At 37.8% G+C, this 17,748-nt stretch overlaps 1 protein-coding gene across 8 annotated transcripts in view; it reads right to left on the reverse strand.

Moving 5' to 3' along the window:
* LOC100642498 (teneurin-m) overlaps positions 1–17,748 on the reverse strand; it is a 653,003-nt gene that overhangs the window by 56,135 nt on the left and 579,120 nt on the right. The window contains exon 1 of one of the 8 annotated variants that reach the window (XM_048410162.1): positions 2,307–4,139. The exons of the other annotated variants lie outside the window; for them this stretch is intronic. Coding sequence (XP_048266119.1) covers positions 2,307–2,412 — 106 coding nt within the window. The 5' untranslated portion in view covers positions 2,413–4,139. Of the gene's footprint in view, positions 1–2,306; positions 4,140–17,748 lie in introns of those variants that run through there. 8 annotated transcript variants of the gene reach the window in all.

Genomic DNA, 17,748 nt, shown 5'->3' on the forward strand with positions numbered 1-17,748 from the left:
TGGATAAACGCACATTTGAGAATGCACTTGATATCCAAACACTTCTTTCTTATTTGCAGAAATTTCCATGTAAGACCTCAATCCCTTCAATTTATTCTCGATTATCCGAAACACGGTGTTAGGTATACTTTTTCTGCCAGGACGATTAAACGGAAGTCCTCTTTCTTGTTTTTAAACCGGTGAAAGTGTTGCTTCGGGGAAATCGATCGGCGCTCGAAATAGAGGATGAAAGAAAGAAAGAGAGGGAAACGTGGAGGGTGAGGAGGCTTTTATCACGCGAACAGCAGGCGGATCGCTGGATAAGCCGAGATTTCGTGGTGGTAATCGATACACGCGGTCTAGAGCCTCGGCGCATGAATTTACACGGGGATAAATTTAGCGTATAGCGATTTGCATGAGCCGCGGTGATAAGTGCCCTGAGCTGCCCCAAGGAAAATGCAATGAAGCCTCTCTTTTTCGCTCGCACCTGAGTTTCCGCGGTTTTCCTCTTTTCTTAATTGCGACGACGCGTTCTTTAAAAGTTTCCCGTTTCCATGGCCATAATTCCGGCCACATTGAATATTTTACGCGATTTTCGCGCCGCGACAGTTGACGGCTCCATGATTTATCAAGCGAATATACGCTCGAACCAGTTGGCGATTCTGCGGTCCAGGAATTTTCATATTCACGCGGAGGAATTAAACGTTGTCGCCATTACAGAAGCGCCATCCACACTTTTCGCTTTATTTGAGTTGGAAATAGGACGAATTCTGCGAGTGTTGTCCTTAGATATGCGAGAGAAATTTTATTAACACATTAATGGCTAATGATGCGTTTAGTAAGTTCCTCTTTGGTTAATAATTAATTTGATGAGAACTTAATACGTGAATTATTATTAGCAAATTATTAAAACCTTTAAGGATTATTATATATTAAAGAGAATCCACATGTGTGAATGTATATGTGTGTGTTCAATATTATAAATTAGATTTCTTAATTATTTAAATTGTATTGAATCAGGTAATTCTGAATAAATATCGATAAATTATTACAACTTTTAAAATGCTCCTTATTTTAAAAATAATATTCTCTCTTTCTCTCTCTAAAAATCTTGATTTATACATCACTATGGTATCCAAATAACCATATTGAACTTGATTCTATCATTGTCTTTTTCTTCCATCAGTCAATTATTCGATTAATTCCCTGGCATTGAGTATTTTTTACCATTTCACCGATCTATGAGATATCTTTCGCCTTTCCTTTTGTTCATATCGCGTGTGTATGATACGAGTTCTTTTTCCTTCTTTTTTTGCTGTTCTATTGTGATGTTTTGCGCGTGCATGAGAAAATATGCCGCGCCTACGTGAGAATAAAGCGGGCATTTTTGACTGAAATTGATTGTGCCGCGGTGGCGCGCGCTCGGAAAAAGGAACAGGATGAAGAAAACATCCCTCCAGCTAGAGAGTGGCAAGGCGGTGTCACGCAACTGCATTATCACGCCGAACGTATTTGTCACGTTGACGTTTCCAAATCGTGACGCGTGGAAATTTTTCATGCGCCCAAGTGGGAAATGCCGCACCCCGAGAATTTCGCGAGATTTCGAAATTGGCTAGCCCACGTATCGCGTCTATTGTGAAAATGAGCGTTTTAGAATCTTTCGCTATCATCCTTCAATCATGGATTTCAAGATATCATTTCTTCAAACGAAACTCTTTACTATTTTCTTTTATATACACGTGGTGTTTCTACCTTTTACAAGGAAGAAGCAATTCTCAAATTCGATATGTTACCCAGAAATTCCATGTAAAAATCGTCTTTCCGCTTGACTTTAGCACTAAACAACATTAATTAAGCGAGACTAATATTCGTTTCTTACAAAACGTATTCTCAGAATCTATCAGTTCTCTCTTTCCTTTGCCTTCCTTTACGAGAATTCCATTAAATATCGCTCGTTCGAACAATAAACCACAAAGAAAGAACATCGTGTTAGTGGACAGAAAAACAAGATTCGCGACGACAACGATTCTTGGACAATGCCTAGGGGCTTTCGATCGAAATGACGCGCATCGTGTCACGTTCAATTTTTACCGCAGCTTCGTGGTACGCGTTCACCATAAAAATCGTTCCCTTGTACCATGAGAGATCGAACACGGCTAAAAGGAAGCTCGAAAGCTGCGTTAACCTTTAGAACGTTCTGAAGAAATCGGCGAGAAGAGATCGAGGGAAAATCCTGCACGTTCGTTCGACCGCACGGACTGGTTTCTGACTGAAGAAAAACTACGCAAGACCCGACAAGAAGAAGCCAAGGGAAGAATACCACCCACCTCGACCACCACCGTAGCAATACGTGTACTCGTTATAGTCCATGGACGGCCGCTTGAGTAATCCCTCGCTGGGCACTAGGTCCAACAACGCCGTGGGATCGCACATTGAGATGAACTTTTAAATTTCTCCGTCATCGACGAGTCAACATTATCCGGTGCATACACTTAATAAATTTTCTTTCTTCTTCTTAACTTCTCCTACACAGATTTTTAGGTAGAAGAATGTGTCCGTGACGAATTTTTAACGTAGACAAAATATTGGGCCACAAATTTTTAGTATATATATATATACATTTATATATGATTTCTGAGAAGAAAATTTTTACTCGCGAATTTTTAGCATAGTCGAATTTTTCTTATCCGTGAATTTTTAGTATGCAATTTCTAACGTAGACAAATTTTTCCCTCACGAATTTTCAACGTAGATAAATATTTTGAGCGCCGTCGGTAGTCGATGGTTGCTACACTACCGCAGTTTTTTTTCATCATCGACAATAGAACATACTTTGCTTGTAACACAATACGATCATTCACTGTGTCGCTTAATTTTTAATACAGATGAATTTCCTTGGAACACGATCCTTTTTCTTCATTAAGAAAAAGCACTGCACTTTTCAACACGTCGAACTTGATCTTCTGTTCTCTGCTGATTTTTAATACACAAGAATGTTTCGATTTTTTTAGCGTTGTCAGTTGTATCAAACGATCAATTTTTGCATTAAAAACACAGGGTATATATAGAGAGAGAACGCGTAGGAGATTTAAAAAGCAAAGGAGAGAATTTTGAGGTTCGATGACCTTCGCACAAATGATCCTTCCGGTATGGACTTCAAAGGGATCGCATTGGTGAGACGTCGATGGATAACGTCGACGTACGACAAAGTAAGTACACACGAAACTCTGCCACGAATCCTAAATTAAACTTGGTCGTCGCGTGTTCGCGTGAAATACGACGAGCTCGTGGAAAGTTGCGAGCGGAATTGCCCTCGTGCACCTGTTATACCTTGCTTCCAGCGTGGGCTCAAAAAATTCCACCTTTCTCGTCTCTTGTTGCTTTTCTGCTTTTTTATTCGGATCTTTTTTCTCTCTTAATTTTTCAAAAGTCAAATGGATCACCACACGTGCTTCGAACGCTCTCAAAATTCTTCGAATATTTCTCTAAGTTTCTTTCCGTCCGAATGAATATTTCAAGTACTTGCGCGAATCTTTCGAACTTTCACGTAAATTGTCACAGCCACTGTTTTAAGGAACTTCTTTTTCTTCCAACCGAATGTTGCACCATACAACACTATTCCAAGACACCAACAACGAGATAACACTCTTAATCACGTTTCTTCTTTCATTGGCAACGTATCAGCGGATCTCTCTGATTCAGCGATTCGATGACCAATCGTTGTACCTTGCACGTTTCCAATAAGGGTTGAAAGTTCGCAGTGCCGAAACTTTAACTGATCAATAACCCTGACACATCCTCCGACATCCAAATTCCTATTTTCCTTTCCTTCACTTCAAAAACTTTGCAAACTTCACTGTATATTATGACAGAAATATCTTTCTTCTATCACAAATGTATATGTTAAATTTTCAAAATTCACTAAATTCGTAACATTGACCAGCAACGTTGAACGACACTTATCTCTACTAAAGGATCAATTTAACTACTTTGTAAGTATTTACAATGAAATATATTACGGTTAGTCGCATGTTGTTGCTTTGAGTATATCAATCTTTCGAGCGTAAGGGATGAAGATTCCCTCCGCAAGGTTTGCACACGACGCTTAAATAGAGGACGATGCGCACGCTTGCGCGGTCACTGACAGACTGAGGAGACAGGGCCAGCCGATGACTCCCGACACTGTGGCGGATGGAGCCGAGAAAAGGAGTGGGGAGGAGTAAACGAGCGGCAGGGAGATCTTGCGGGGTGGGGGTGGTTCGTGTAGACTGTACGGTGTACAGTAAAGGGTAGGGAAAGGTGGAGGGGGAAGCACAACAGCCGGTCCTCGACGATCACAGCAACCACTACTTCACTGATGCTGCAGTGGATTCCATCGGAAGACGCTTTCGCTCTTTCCCTTTCTTCCGACGACACCGTGCGTTTTCTTGCTTCTTTATCTCACCTCGTTTCGCTTCCTTTTTATTGTTTTTATTCCTGTTTATTTTTCTTCCTTGAATTCCTTTCCTGTTTCTTCCTTTCTATGTTTCGATGTTGTTATACGCTTATATAAACGTGGCACTATGTAATTAATGCTTGTTAACTGCTGGCACAAAGTCGCGTGGCTTCCAATCGTGAATTTTTTTTCTTATAACTCATCAACCTCTTTCCAACGTCGTTTGAAAACAATTTCGTGTCATCTGCAGTCAACATGTTCAAATGTTTACACTGTGGATAGACTTAAATTGTTAAATTTGATCTTGCATATCTACATAGATTCGAAATAATAATACTAGTGGATACGATTATTAAAACGTAATGTGTGGATGAAGTAAAGATAAAAGTTAAGATTGTTGCAAAGGAAGAGATGTTTCATAGTATCTGAAAGTTTTGAAAATAAAGAGTCGGTGAACTACTTTGGAGGAAGATTTAAGCAGAAGGATCCGGAAGGGACCGAGATGATTGTTTTTATAAGAATAAATTTCTGTCGGTCAGAGTGAAGATGGGTCGTGTCTGGTCGATTTAAGAACGCCCCCGCAGCGGCTACGATAAATTGACTTGTCGCGAGTGTTTAATTCGCTTAGTACCGTGTGAAGCTTTGTGTTTCGTATGGAGTGATAAGAATAGGTGAGATAATTATGGAACTCGTGACGCTATGTTCTAGAAAGTTATACCAGATTTGCAATTTGTGTGTTCGAATTATTAAATCGAATTGATCCCATAATAAAATAATAGAATATTTTAATAACAGACAGAGAAATGTTACTTGTATATTTTCTATCGACAGATTATCGATTTGACGACAGCTGCAATTATAACGCTGCGGCAGCCATGAAAAAATATAGTAATTTTTAAGCGAACAGAATTAAAAATAAAGGTATAATTTTTTATAGCCTTTTCAATTAGAAAAATATTGTACGGTCTTTTATCTTTGCTTTTCTATTCTCTCAAGCGATGTCAATCACCGTCACTTCCCATGATATTATTGTGTGTTGTCTCTTGCTTCTAACAATACATGGCTTTTGTTTGTTTATCGTTTATAATTTAAAAACAAATAAAGCTTCACAATTTACCATATTGTTCTTGTTGCGCTATTTTTCTTTTCGGTGTTCAATAATACGACAATCAAAGCATGAAAATCCTGTGCGTTTGGTGTGAAAATATATTGTCATTAAAATTGAAAATTTACAAATTTTCGCCGATTTCTCTTTTAAATGTTATCGAAAATAACAAATTTGCATCATATGGTATACAATAAGATATATAAATAATAATATATCATAAAATGTATTTTATATATAGATTTCACGAACATCGAGTAAATATTACTATATTTACGAAATCCATTATTCCATTTGTCAAATAAAAAATAACAATCTAAGATAATAATGTGCTTATAATTCGTGCTGTATTCTGTATCATGGAATGTACAATTTACAACAATACAGCAATATAATTAATATTGATGACTCCCAATTTTACGTTAAAGTTCCTTCAAAATAGGAACACAAAGAGTCAGAGATTCTGTCGTATGTTTACGGAAGAAAATTGAATGTTAAATCTGAATTCGAACCAGAATTCTGTTTTTCAAGATAAATCACGCATCTATTTTAACCAATATTATTTACTTTACAAAAAAAGCAGGGTGTGTAATTCATCTTGCGATAAATCAAAAAATTTTCATGATAAAAACATACCTTTTTTTTAAATTCAATTCCAGTGACTCCCTATCACAGTTCAACGTCTAATCAGTCGAAAAGTCTCGTTTCCTCGAACCAGCGAGGACGAAAAATCGTAAACAGTGTTTTCGACGAACGACCACATGGATAAGGTTATCCACGACAAACGGACCGACGATAATCTCGTTTCGAGAGTTATCGCAGTCATTTGCCTATTCTCGTGACACCGTGCCCTTCTTATTTGCCGAGACAAGCTTCTCTTATCGAGTAACTTGTCGTTCCGATAGCGTTTCTCTTCTCTTTATGCGTCTTTGGACATACTGATTTCAAAGTAAAAAGATCACGAATTATAGTTACTTGAGGCAACAGAAACCATTCAGGGAATTCACACTCGACTTAATGTCCTCGTAATGTATCGCGAATTAATGGCCGAGTGGAAGAGAGAGAGAGAGAGAGAGAGAGAGAGAGAGTTAACGAGTGAATGGTTAGCGTAACGAGACTTGAATGGGCCTCTGGGCAACGCGAATGCTCGTACGTAAACGGACCAAGTATTGACAACGCGGAACGATAGTTCCCCCTTTTTCTCTTCCTTCCTCTATCAATTTACGCATTAAATATCAAATAGTGTAAAATTTGCGCAGATTATCAAGGAAAGGATATTATGAGTATATGTTTTATATAGAATTAAAATCGTGCGATGAACATAAATACGGTACATAAATGTCTAATTACGCGTCTTTATCAATAGGAATGGACAATACTTTTATCGAAACTCTAGTTCTTAATAATTACGGAAATAAATAAGGTATGCTAGATTTAATAATAATAACATATTTTTTACAGCGTTGCATAAAACGTTGCATTTCAACAGCTGCATAAAAAGTATTCCTATGCGATGTCTAACGAAGCTTTTTTCTAATTAAGCTCAAAATTCATTTCTATAACACGAATATTTTTGAAACTAAATTCGCGTCTTTACATGATACAAATTTTAACGTGTAAAAATAAAAATGTGCAAATATTGTACTAAATTTGCGTTAACGTGGAATAAAATTTTCCAAGTATGCAACAAATGAAAATCTCACATAAAATATCCGTTTTCATCTTAACTTATTCTAGTCAGAATTAATTTAGTATCTAAATAATTGTAGTTATTTTAAGTAGCAGCGGGTACGTGTTCTAAAACTACTCTGCTTGTTTCTTAGAGCATCTGACAGGAGGATATTCCCGTTTCTCGATCACCTGTCCGCTTACGACCAATGCTTTTCTTGCATTTATAATTGATTCGTGTCGATTTGGCCGATAGTCTCTAAAGATCGGCCAGCGAACAGACTAATATACATAGGAACGTATAAATAGATAAAGTCGATTCGCGTAATTATATTTGTAAATGGGTCAGAACGATAAGAAACCGGATGTCGTAAGAAAAGGCGAATTGCTCGTATAATTTATGAGGTTCGACAGAAATGATGGGGCTCTACAGAAGCTGATTGTCTTGGGCGGAACTGTATTCCATTCCTTGATTCAGAAATTTCTTTCGTTTTTATTCAATCACCATCATTCATGAATGAACTGCTATTACATTCAGATGATTTCCTTCGAACAAATCGCAATATCAAATAGAACGATCGACAAAAATCTTAGGGAACTAATTAATTATTAGATTGGTGTATATTTTTAACTCGGATTGCGTGTAGCTTTTCAACGACTATTTCGTTCCATTATGCCATATTTATTAGTGTTATCAATTTCAGAATTCTAAAAATCTTTACAATGGGGCTGTTACAATTTGTTTATTCACAAATCTCTTTAAAATAGTTGTCTTCTTAAAAATCGATTATTAGCTTAAATTACTTTAACCAGGTCCGGAAATTGCCAGTTTCTATCTTTGACTATTTTCCCAGTGTCGTTCTGACGCAAGTGAAATGTACAGAATATACAAGGACATGTTTGAGATGCGGATTAAAACAAATCAACTTCGCTTGTTTACCGAATTCGTGAAATCTTTCGCTGTCGATATTTAACGAACAAAAAAAACCGGGGATAAAATAAAAAAAAAAAGCAGAGACAGAATAAATTCGTATCCACCGCAGCGAGAGATTGCGGGAAAATTTTCAATTTTCCAGGGGAACAGTACTGCTGGCCGATTTTCGTTCGCACGACCCAATTCTCCTTTCCTGCTGTTTTCCTCGGTCACGGTTCTGCTATCGTGACAAGGCCGACCTTTTCGAGAAGAGAGTCATATTCATGAAACAGGATGATCGTTCTCTACGATTAGAATACGCGAGAATTGGATATTCTTCCTCCTTTTTCGTGCATTTGCTTCATAGCGAGAGACGAATCGACCTGAATGAAGGTTAAATTGATAACTTGGTCAGGAAAAAATAAAACGCGATTCCAAAACAGAATTGTATGGATTGATCTTGACGACGAGATCTCTTCCGTCTGAGTTAATTTTTCTGTAACGAAACTTTGTTTTCTTAGAATACCATATTTTATTTGGATTATTTGTTGTCAATTTATCTAACGGATGCATGTTTTCAGATTAAACAAATATATTTGTCGATAGTCAAATAGAATAAAATAGAATAGAATAGAATACAATAGATAGAATTAGTCGAGTATTTATAAAATTGCGTCGACGCACCATGTGCACGAATAACAGCGAATGTATTCATACATCCAAACGTAATGCGTCAAGTATAATCGCGAATGTAAATCGCCGAAGGTTATAGACACAGAATCTTGGATAACATTGCACTCCCTAAATTATTAATCTTAAATCTTGCGCAAAATATAGCTTATGGATGGCGGCATGGATGAAAAACCGCACGATGTAGCCTCGATTTCCTCGTGAACATCGTGAATTCAGCCCATCGTTGGGATCTTTCTTAATGCATCAGGTTCCGGCGGGACCGGTGGAGCGGCGCTTTAAGAGAGGTTTCAGAAGGGTCCGTTATTACGCGTGTTCTTCTCGCGCGGACTCGCACATTACGCTCACGGAACGTGTTTATCCAAGCCGGCGGCTACATCGTGGCGCGACGTGTGAGGAAATTTTCGAAGGCTTCGAAAGGAAAAAAGGAAGAAATCCTCTGTGGCCCTTTGACCGGCGAAACAACGCAATTGAGAATCGTGTCGGGCAACGAGGAAGAGTCGTTGCCTAGAGCTGCGTAATTTACGAACCAATCATTCTCGTATGCAGATGGTACGAGCCCGAGGGTTATACGAGTTCGAACCAACAACCCTTTTTCCAACGTTCGAGCCTGCTCTTCAGCGTCATCACACACGACTTAGCCGGACCTCCCGCACGGTTCAACCGTGCTTCACAGTTTTATTGGCTTAACTCACTATTTTACAGCCGATAGTGGATTAAAGAGATTAAGCGCCTAGCTGGAGGGTCGTCCGTGCTTTCTATAGAGACATAAACTGGCGTAGATATCGAGGATTACTACTATTTTCCCTGGACGTTTTTCTCCTTCGTTTTTTTTATGTTTCACGTTGTAACGAGTGATCTGCCGGTGGCTTGCATACCGGCTTCGAGGCGTGGTCGCGATAAAAAGTCGATTTACGCTGATGCACGTGGCCATTGCCGAGATTTCTCGAGATTTTAGTTGCGTGTAATGGTGATGGCTGCTGGCTGGTGAGGACGCGTATTTATGTTTTTCTGAAGATTTCTTTACGTTTGGGTTGTACTACTGACGAACTTCGTGTGTACCATTTTTGGTGACTCATTATAGTCACTGGTATTACTCGCAAAATACTATAATTTAGTCGTGGATGAACTACAATTCACGGAAGTCGGAATTGTTGACTAATAACAAGGGCATTTTATCGTGGATGTTAGTTTATTTTTGGATGAAATCTCGCCCACAACTCTTTGATACAACATACTTCGTGAAAATCAAAATTGTTGATTAATAATATCATTTCTTTTTGGGAAAGCTTCTCATTTTTTTCACAATATGATAGGAAAAACAGGAAATTGATTATTAAAACATATTGATTATCAAAAACGCTATGAAATTTATCTTGAAATAAAGTTTTCTTTAAATTTATCTTTATTCGATGTTTATGAAATTGGAAATGACGATTATAATAACTTAATCTAAAATTAATCTAAAATTTTCCCTTTGCTTTCGCTATTTCTATCAACCAAGGGAATAAAGTCATCCGATAGAAGCTTCGAATCAGAACAAGGAAACTAAGATTGCTCTAGCCACGTTGTTCGCAGAAGAAGAAGAAGAAGAAGAAGAAGCAGAAGTAGAAGAAGAAGAAGTTACCGGAAAGATAAATGGAATCGCGATGGCCGAATCTTTTATCGAGTTCAAGAAAACGTATATATACGTTTATATATATACATATACATGTAGTTTCTATCGGGGCTGTGTAACGTTCCATAGGGTTTTGCTCCGTTCCAACTTCATACATTTGTCGCGTGGTACACTGACGCACAACTGGAACGCGGCAAGAATCTTCGGGAGGAAACTTCCGGGGCACGTCCTCGTCATGCTTCATAACTGTTAGTCTGGTTAAACGCGGTGTTGCCCGCGTAAGAAGATGGCCAGCTAGGTTGAGTTTCCTTAGTCTTGTGTGAACAACTTACGACCCTAAGTGAAGCTTGTATATGAGGAGAAAAAATGTTACGCATAGTTGCACCGTGAGTAAACAGCTGTGCAAATTATGGGACAAGTCGGAAGATTAATCGTGCAAGTTTGGATAGTTTACGCGAAGGTTTCTTGGAATAAATTATGGTTAAGCTGTGTCGATTACCGAGGCAGCTGCTTTTAGATTTAATTTTATGCCGAAAGAAGCGTTTATTTGGCGTTTATTCATTTTCACAATTAAATAGCAATGGAATTATATAGGAACGGTATTGAAATTCGTAATAGTTTCTGTCATCGTTTGATTTGAATTTCAATACACCATGAAACTTTTACAGCGACGTAACGAAACACGTGCCCGCGAAGCTGGAACCACTTCTTTTGTCAAGAGCAATACGGGTAATCGATTATGTTATTGGTTTGTGCGAAGTGTGGCCGCTCGATCGAACATCTGGTTGCCGAAGATGCGTTTAAAGGATTATTCTGTCCGCTGGATCCTTCAGCCTCCGGGATGATACTTGCAAAGTCACGGTGAACCTGTTCGAATTACCCGTGCTACTATTTTTCTCTAGGATGGATGGCAGTGACTGGCAGAAAATTACAAATCGAACACAGATTGAATCCCCTCTTACTGATGAAAAAATCGTTTTAATCCTTTGTACTCTTCCCCCTTTTTTAATCGTTAATTATCACGAACAATTATCTTTGTTAATAGAATATTAAAATATAGAATAGACTTCTTGCATCGTCTCTCAGTAAACTAACTCATTCGAATAGAAAAATCAAAATCACTGAAAATAAAGTTCACCAAAAAGAAATTTTTCTTGACTCTCCTCTAGCGATATGAAATAAAATGAAACAATCGAATCTCCAGCTTAAGCCCATTCTCGCTGTGAATGGAAAAGCGTGCAACGATAGTTTCGTTCGATAATACACGAAAATCTCGGTCGAACCCTTAATACGTTGTGAAACGCGAAGAAGCTCGAGCTGCTCGGATTCGCTCAATGGAACTTTCGTCTTCTATGCCATCGTAGGAGAAAGAAGAGAAGCAGTGAAGGAAGGGAAACGAGGATGGAAAATTCTCCTGAAGGACAACATTGACCGAGTAGAATGAAAGGGGTGGATCCACTCTTTTCGAAACCTAAGCCGTACATGGTAACGTGTTCCTTCTTCTGTCGTATCCTATATCTTCAACCACCATGATTTTCATTCTTTTAGATGGGCCAGCACCTGTACCTGAGTACAAGTACGATCGTATCGTCAAATTCGGTATTTGGTGGCTATAATATATGCAGTAAAGATGAATTCTGATATTCATTACAGAACAATTAAACATTATCTAGGATCAAATGTATAAAATCAGAAATACCTGAAAGATATAAACAAAATATATTCTTCTGATATTAACTACGTCCTTTTCCTCAATAATTTACCGCTATATTGTGATAAACAAGAATTTTGGAGCAAAGAATCGTTTCAAAATACCGCCATGCTACACTACTTACTATCCTGTTTCGTCACGATGCGTACAAAGAAATAGATGCATCGCGCCAGGTAGAGGCAAACACATATGGAACGTGTTACGATGAAAGAGAGGGGGTTAGGTTTACGAGGGTGAACGCCTGCCATCTGGCCGATGTGCAATCTGACTTACTCCTTTTTTTATGTAATCCCAGCCGTTTCCCAATCTGGGATGAGAAACTCGTTCTTGCCTAGCCGTTCCTCCTCGTCACTCGTCCCTCTGGCCACCAGACTTCATTCAAGCCGCTGTATCGCCGCGAAAATCGAATTCGGAATTCCCTAGCTCGCATCCTTTTTTCACCCCTACTCTTTCGCGTAATCCTACGTGAGAATTCTTCCTCTTCTGGAATTGCTTTTTGTACTCGGATTTTTACACCGTCTTTCTTCTTTAAGGAAGAAGCTATTTTTGGAAGACTCACGATCCCTTTCCGCTTTTTCTCTGTTTTCCCTTATCTAGCAGAAAATCGTGGAAAGTTATACTTTCAATTTGTGGATTTAACGCAATTTAAATTATTAATCCAAGGTAGAACCCTTTGATACAATAAACAAGGCGAGTTAATAGAAAGAGGAAGAAAGAGTCTGAGGAATAAAAGTAACAGAAATAAAGTAGGCAATAAAATAAATAGTTAATCGTATATAACAATTATTCCGTTTTAAATAACAATTTATAAAATACCTAAAGTTAAAGTGACTTCATGTAGATGTAAATGTAACGCATTTTAAATTTAAAACGTCTAAAGTTTCGAAGGTTTATACAGACATTCGTGATTGACTGTACACGCGAGAACCACGATCAACAGAGTGCAATTTAACCAAGTGGATATTTTATAATCTAGCGAAATCACCGGTCCAATATCCACGAAATAGTAACGTGTCTCATTAAAACCTAACTACCAGCAAATCACTCGTGAGTCCTTTCGCATGGGTCGGTTACATTAATTCGTAATAGCTACTGCGAATCGATGTTCATCGTATCGTGGCGTACGCTAAAAGTGTCGCTGGAATTCTCGCATCGTCGCATAGTGTAACATTTCGGTGATCTGTATTACGGCCAGGTAAAATCATTGTACCTAGGAGATGTTCATTTTTATTAATTACGTGGTACTTTGTATTAGTATAAAACGTAACGTTCAACTGAATGTTACAAATTATGTTATGCAACGTCAAGCAATCGATAATAACGTAAACGAAAATTCCGAGGCAATTTTACGAATTACGAGTTATTTGATTATTTTAATGTGTCGATGACACCCAATTATAAATTTACACGTACTCTTCGAAAGAGAATAGAAACAAGGCGAATTCGCGAACGATCGAGGACGTCCTGTGCTTTCTATGAATTCCTTGTCCTAGCATTTGCCGAAAAAGATGGAAGTTCTTGAGAGAAACCTTACTGTGATTTCCTACCTCTTGGGGATACAAGCGCCTCCGCTCCCGTGGCGAGGCCATAAAGCTCGTGCAAGCAAAATGATAGGCCGGAACTGGCCAGTCGTACAGCTTGAAATAAGGGACGACTAGCATTGCGACTCCAGGGAAAACAATGTGAGATACGGGGCTGAGATAAGATCTTCAGTGTCGCAAGAAGAGGAACTGTATCAGGAAAGTTGGAATTCCTTTGGAACAATCGTATTCCATTGCATTTGTGTTGTTAGGGTTATTAAGAAATTTCGTGTCATTGATACAATGCATCAGCGCAACTATTTAAAATAGAACAATACTACCGACACAACTGCGATAGAGATAACTCAAATGCAATGAGATTGAAGTATTAGGTTGTCCGAAATGTTTCTTTCGTTTTATAAGAAAATAATAGGCGCACAATGTTTTTTGTTTCACATTAGTTTATTGAATTATGCACGAACATAATAATAGAAATAGAACGGAATGGATCAAATCTAATTCAATAAAATAATATAAAATAGAAATTGTTGTTTATCTGTTATCATTTTATGAAATGAAAGAAACTTTTCGGACAATCTAATAGGTTATTAAAAAGATATCTTAACCATAATGTCCGAAAATTGAAATTGTATTACTATCAAACCAATCATGCATAATTAGTAGACAGTGGAAGTTCATGTATTTATGGAATCTTGGAAAAATTTGAAAAATGTATATAATATGAAGATATATATAATATTCGAAATGAAGAAAGTATACGTTATAGTACTTAGTACACTCGTGCAAATTATTGGGAAGATTTATTTGTTGATTTACTTCGAATTCATTGATGATTTTGGATCAAGTTTACCGTATGATCTGTCAACTGCACGCTTGAAAATGTACGACATCATATACCACGTGTTATTTTATTTGCATTAGGCACGGTAGTACTTGGTGGATAAATAATGATCAATTTCTGTGATCATTTTATTAATACGAGGTTATTATTCCGTTCTCGCTGTTGATATTCATTTTAAACGATGCGATACTGCTAATATTGACTAAGTAAAACTGTGCATTCGTTGCTTTTAATAATAATACGCTCCATTATTGTTTGTAGGGATAATTTAGTTTCGGTAAATTAGTCGAGATTGCGTGTGTACGTTTGTGTATGTATTATATGTGCATTTCGTTGGTAGATACAAATGGGAAAATTGGGACGAAACGTGTGCAGAAACTTATGAATAATCGAATTCTATATTTTATAGCTTCAATGGTATTGAGAACTCTGCGTAATCATATCTGGAATATATTTTTCATAATCTATTCCTAAAATGGTACAAAATATAAACGAAATGTAAAACAAAGGAATGATATCAACGTAGACTAAATAAGAAGTACCTGTATTAAAATCTTGACCTGAAGGTAAAAATAACTTACTATTTACAAGTTTCTTAGATTAAATAAAAGATAGTAAACAAAAGAGGGATGCGCTCTGGCCACCAAAGGAGCGAATCGAGCTACGGAATTCTTCATGGACCACCAGGTACGAGAGATTAAATGACTGGTAACTAAAAACTGGCGAGACCAGTACTTTCGACCTGTCGACAGTTCCAATTCTGCAGATCTTGCTCTTTTTCTTTCGAAAACTAATATGCAGAAATATAACAATATGCTATTACATCACACACTGTCAATCATCAACAGCTTTGAAATATCAAAATTTTCGATTAACTGGTTATCGTATTTTAGTATCTTTTCAGGAATGTTAAAACTATACGTTCTATAGGATTGTTTTACCTGTTAACTTCCTGTATTTGTATCTTAAAGAACAATACGATTAACAATGCTGTTGATACAATACTTTAAGAAACATTTGTTATATTTTGTCATTAATAACAAAAGTAGATTGTCAGATTTGACATTTTTTTAAAAAACGTCACAAAAGATGCTTAAAGCATAATATATTTTATATATACTTCATGTCTTATTTAATTTACTATTGTTTACATAGTCGATAATCGTCATAGTTATCTCATAAAGGGAACGTCATCATTGGATGGTTGAACTGTTTAAACAGGACTGTTCTCAAACTATAGGGTTTGCGAGTGTACACAATCCCAGGGTATTAAGGGTAGTTTGCCACTTTCTCAAAAATCACCGCAAGCGCTAAAACTTCAAAGCTGTTCGAAACGACTTTATCTTTTCTTAAAAATTTAACCTCGTAGTCGTAAAACCTCAATAAAACTACGACCTACAACCCTAATAATACATATATTCAGTGCAACGTATACATACTTGTAAACTTCTTATATAGTCGAAACTTGAAAATGCATTACCCTGCCAGTCCATAATTTAAATACAGGACATGCTATACATGTATACTCAGAACTTGAAGTTATAACGAACTCCAAAATTTTTGAAACGTATCGCATATACATAGGTACATTGTAGTTTTATAATTTATGTATTATGCACCCACGTTGGGTCAGGTATGGGGTTTAAAGTTATAATTTTAGAATCCTCCACGATTTACACTACTTATAGTTTTACATTTACCTCGAGACAGAAAATCGATATCTAATAATTAATACAGCTTATTGGAATAAATTAAAACTACATACTCTCTGTTAGAAAAAGTATCATAATTTCGTTTTCAATCCATCAAACGTGCATCGTAAACATTCTTAAATATTATCCAACCGACAAACAATCAAACGCAAAATTTCGCGTGCACTCACGCGAAGCAGCGGCGTGCTAATAAATATTTGCAGGCAGAAAATCGTACGCTTCTTTACGACTGGTGGTTCGTTCCGCCTTGCTCGCTCCTCAGGTACGTTCCTCGAGGCTGACAAGTGCTTGGGGCGCGCCGCGTACTAATGATAACTAACGGGCGTCCGAGAACAAAGGATTGGAATAAATTTTCGGCGGCCGACAATGCGCGGGAGGGGTCTTGCCTTATTTTCTGGCGTTTACGTTAGCCGATGCTAATCTCCGCGCGAGAAACTCGTCCTCGACGGGAGATCGCTCTGCCGTTGCCGGCTTCTTCATAGGCCATCTGACGTCCAGCTTACGAGACCAAGAAATCTCAAACGCTGCTCCGCCTGAATTATGCTAATGCCCTCACCCACGTTTACGTCTCTGTATCTTCTTCTTTTCTTTTCTTCTCTCATCGTTTCTATCAGCGTCGATACGCTTCGAATCGTTCGATCCTATTTCTTTCTTTTCCTTTTTTTGGGTTACGGTATCCTTTGGAGTCTGCTAGGTTTCATGGGCGATCGTATTGTTTCGTATTTAAGGATGGGTATGATGCTCGTTGAAAAATGTTGAGCACCCACTGGTTTGTATTACAGTCGTATCACAGTTGGTGCGGCAAATTATGAAGTTGAAGGAAAGCTTCTAATATTTTTGTGCTTGTTTTTGGACAAATTTTTCTAGAATTTGACACTCTATCTTGAGTACAGATTAACGTTTAACGATATTTCTGCATTTTTGGAGGATTTAAGATTGATTAAGATTAACGCGTGTAACAAGTAACAAATTTTTCTAAAATTCAACGTAACAAAAATCCACCACTAACACTATATACCTCACATTTCCTAAACACCTTAGAATTTTAATTTTCTTGAAATTCTACATTAATAGCCATAATAATAGCTCAGAAGGGTGTCGCGTAAAACTCGCGTGTCCCGTTCCGCGCAGCTCTTCCGCCAGAAATGCTTTCGCGAGTGCAGTGCATTATAAAAGCGGAGGAACGCGGTGTCGCGAACGGTGCATAAATGTCGTTTAGCGAGAAGTTACAAAGATTACTGTCGTGAAAAAGGAGTCCAGTTGAACCAAGGTTCTTCCCTTTCTTTTTTCACTCGTTTTTCGCTCAGGGAAAAAGCCTGTATTCGTCGACATTGCCGGCACATGATATAATACCAGAAAAGGCACGTGACTCACGTGCGAACTTCCAAGGAAACGAATGATATGCTGCGGTTCTCCCTATTCGAGTTTCCTGCACGTTTTACATTTCTGTGCGTGTTCGCGCATGAAATAGGCCAGAAACGGCCGGACCTCTGTTTGCGATCGTGCTACAAGCTTTTCTAAATCATGACTGGCTC

Source organism: Bombus terrestris, chromosome 11, assembly GCF_910591885.1.
Source record: "Bombus terrestris chromosome 11, iyBomTerr1.2, whole genome shotgun sequence".
Classification (NCBI taxonomy): domain Eukaryota; kingdom Metazoa; phylum Arthropoda; class Insecta; order Hymenoptera; family Apidae; genus Bombus; species Bombus terrestris.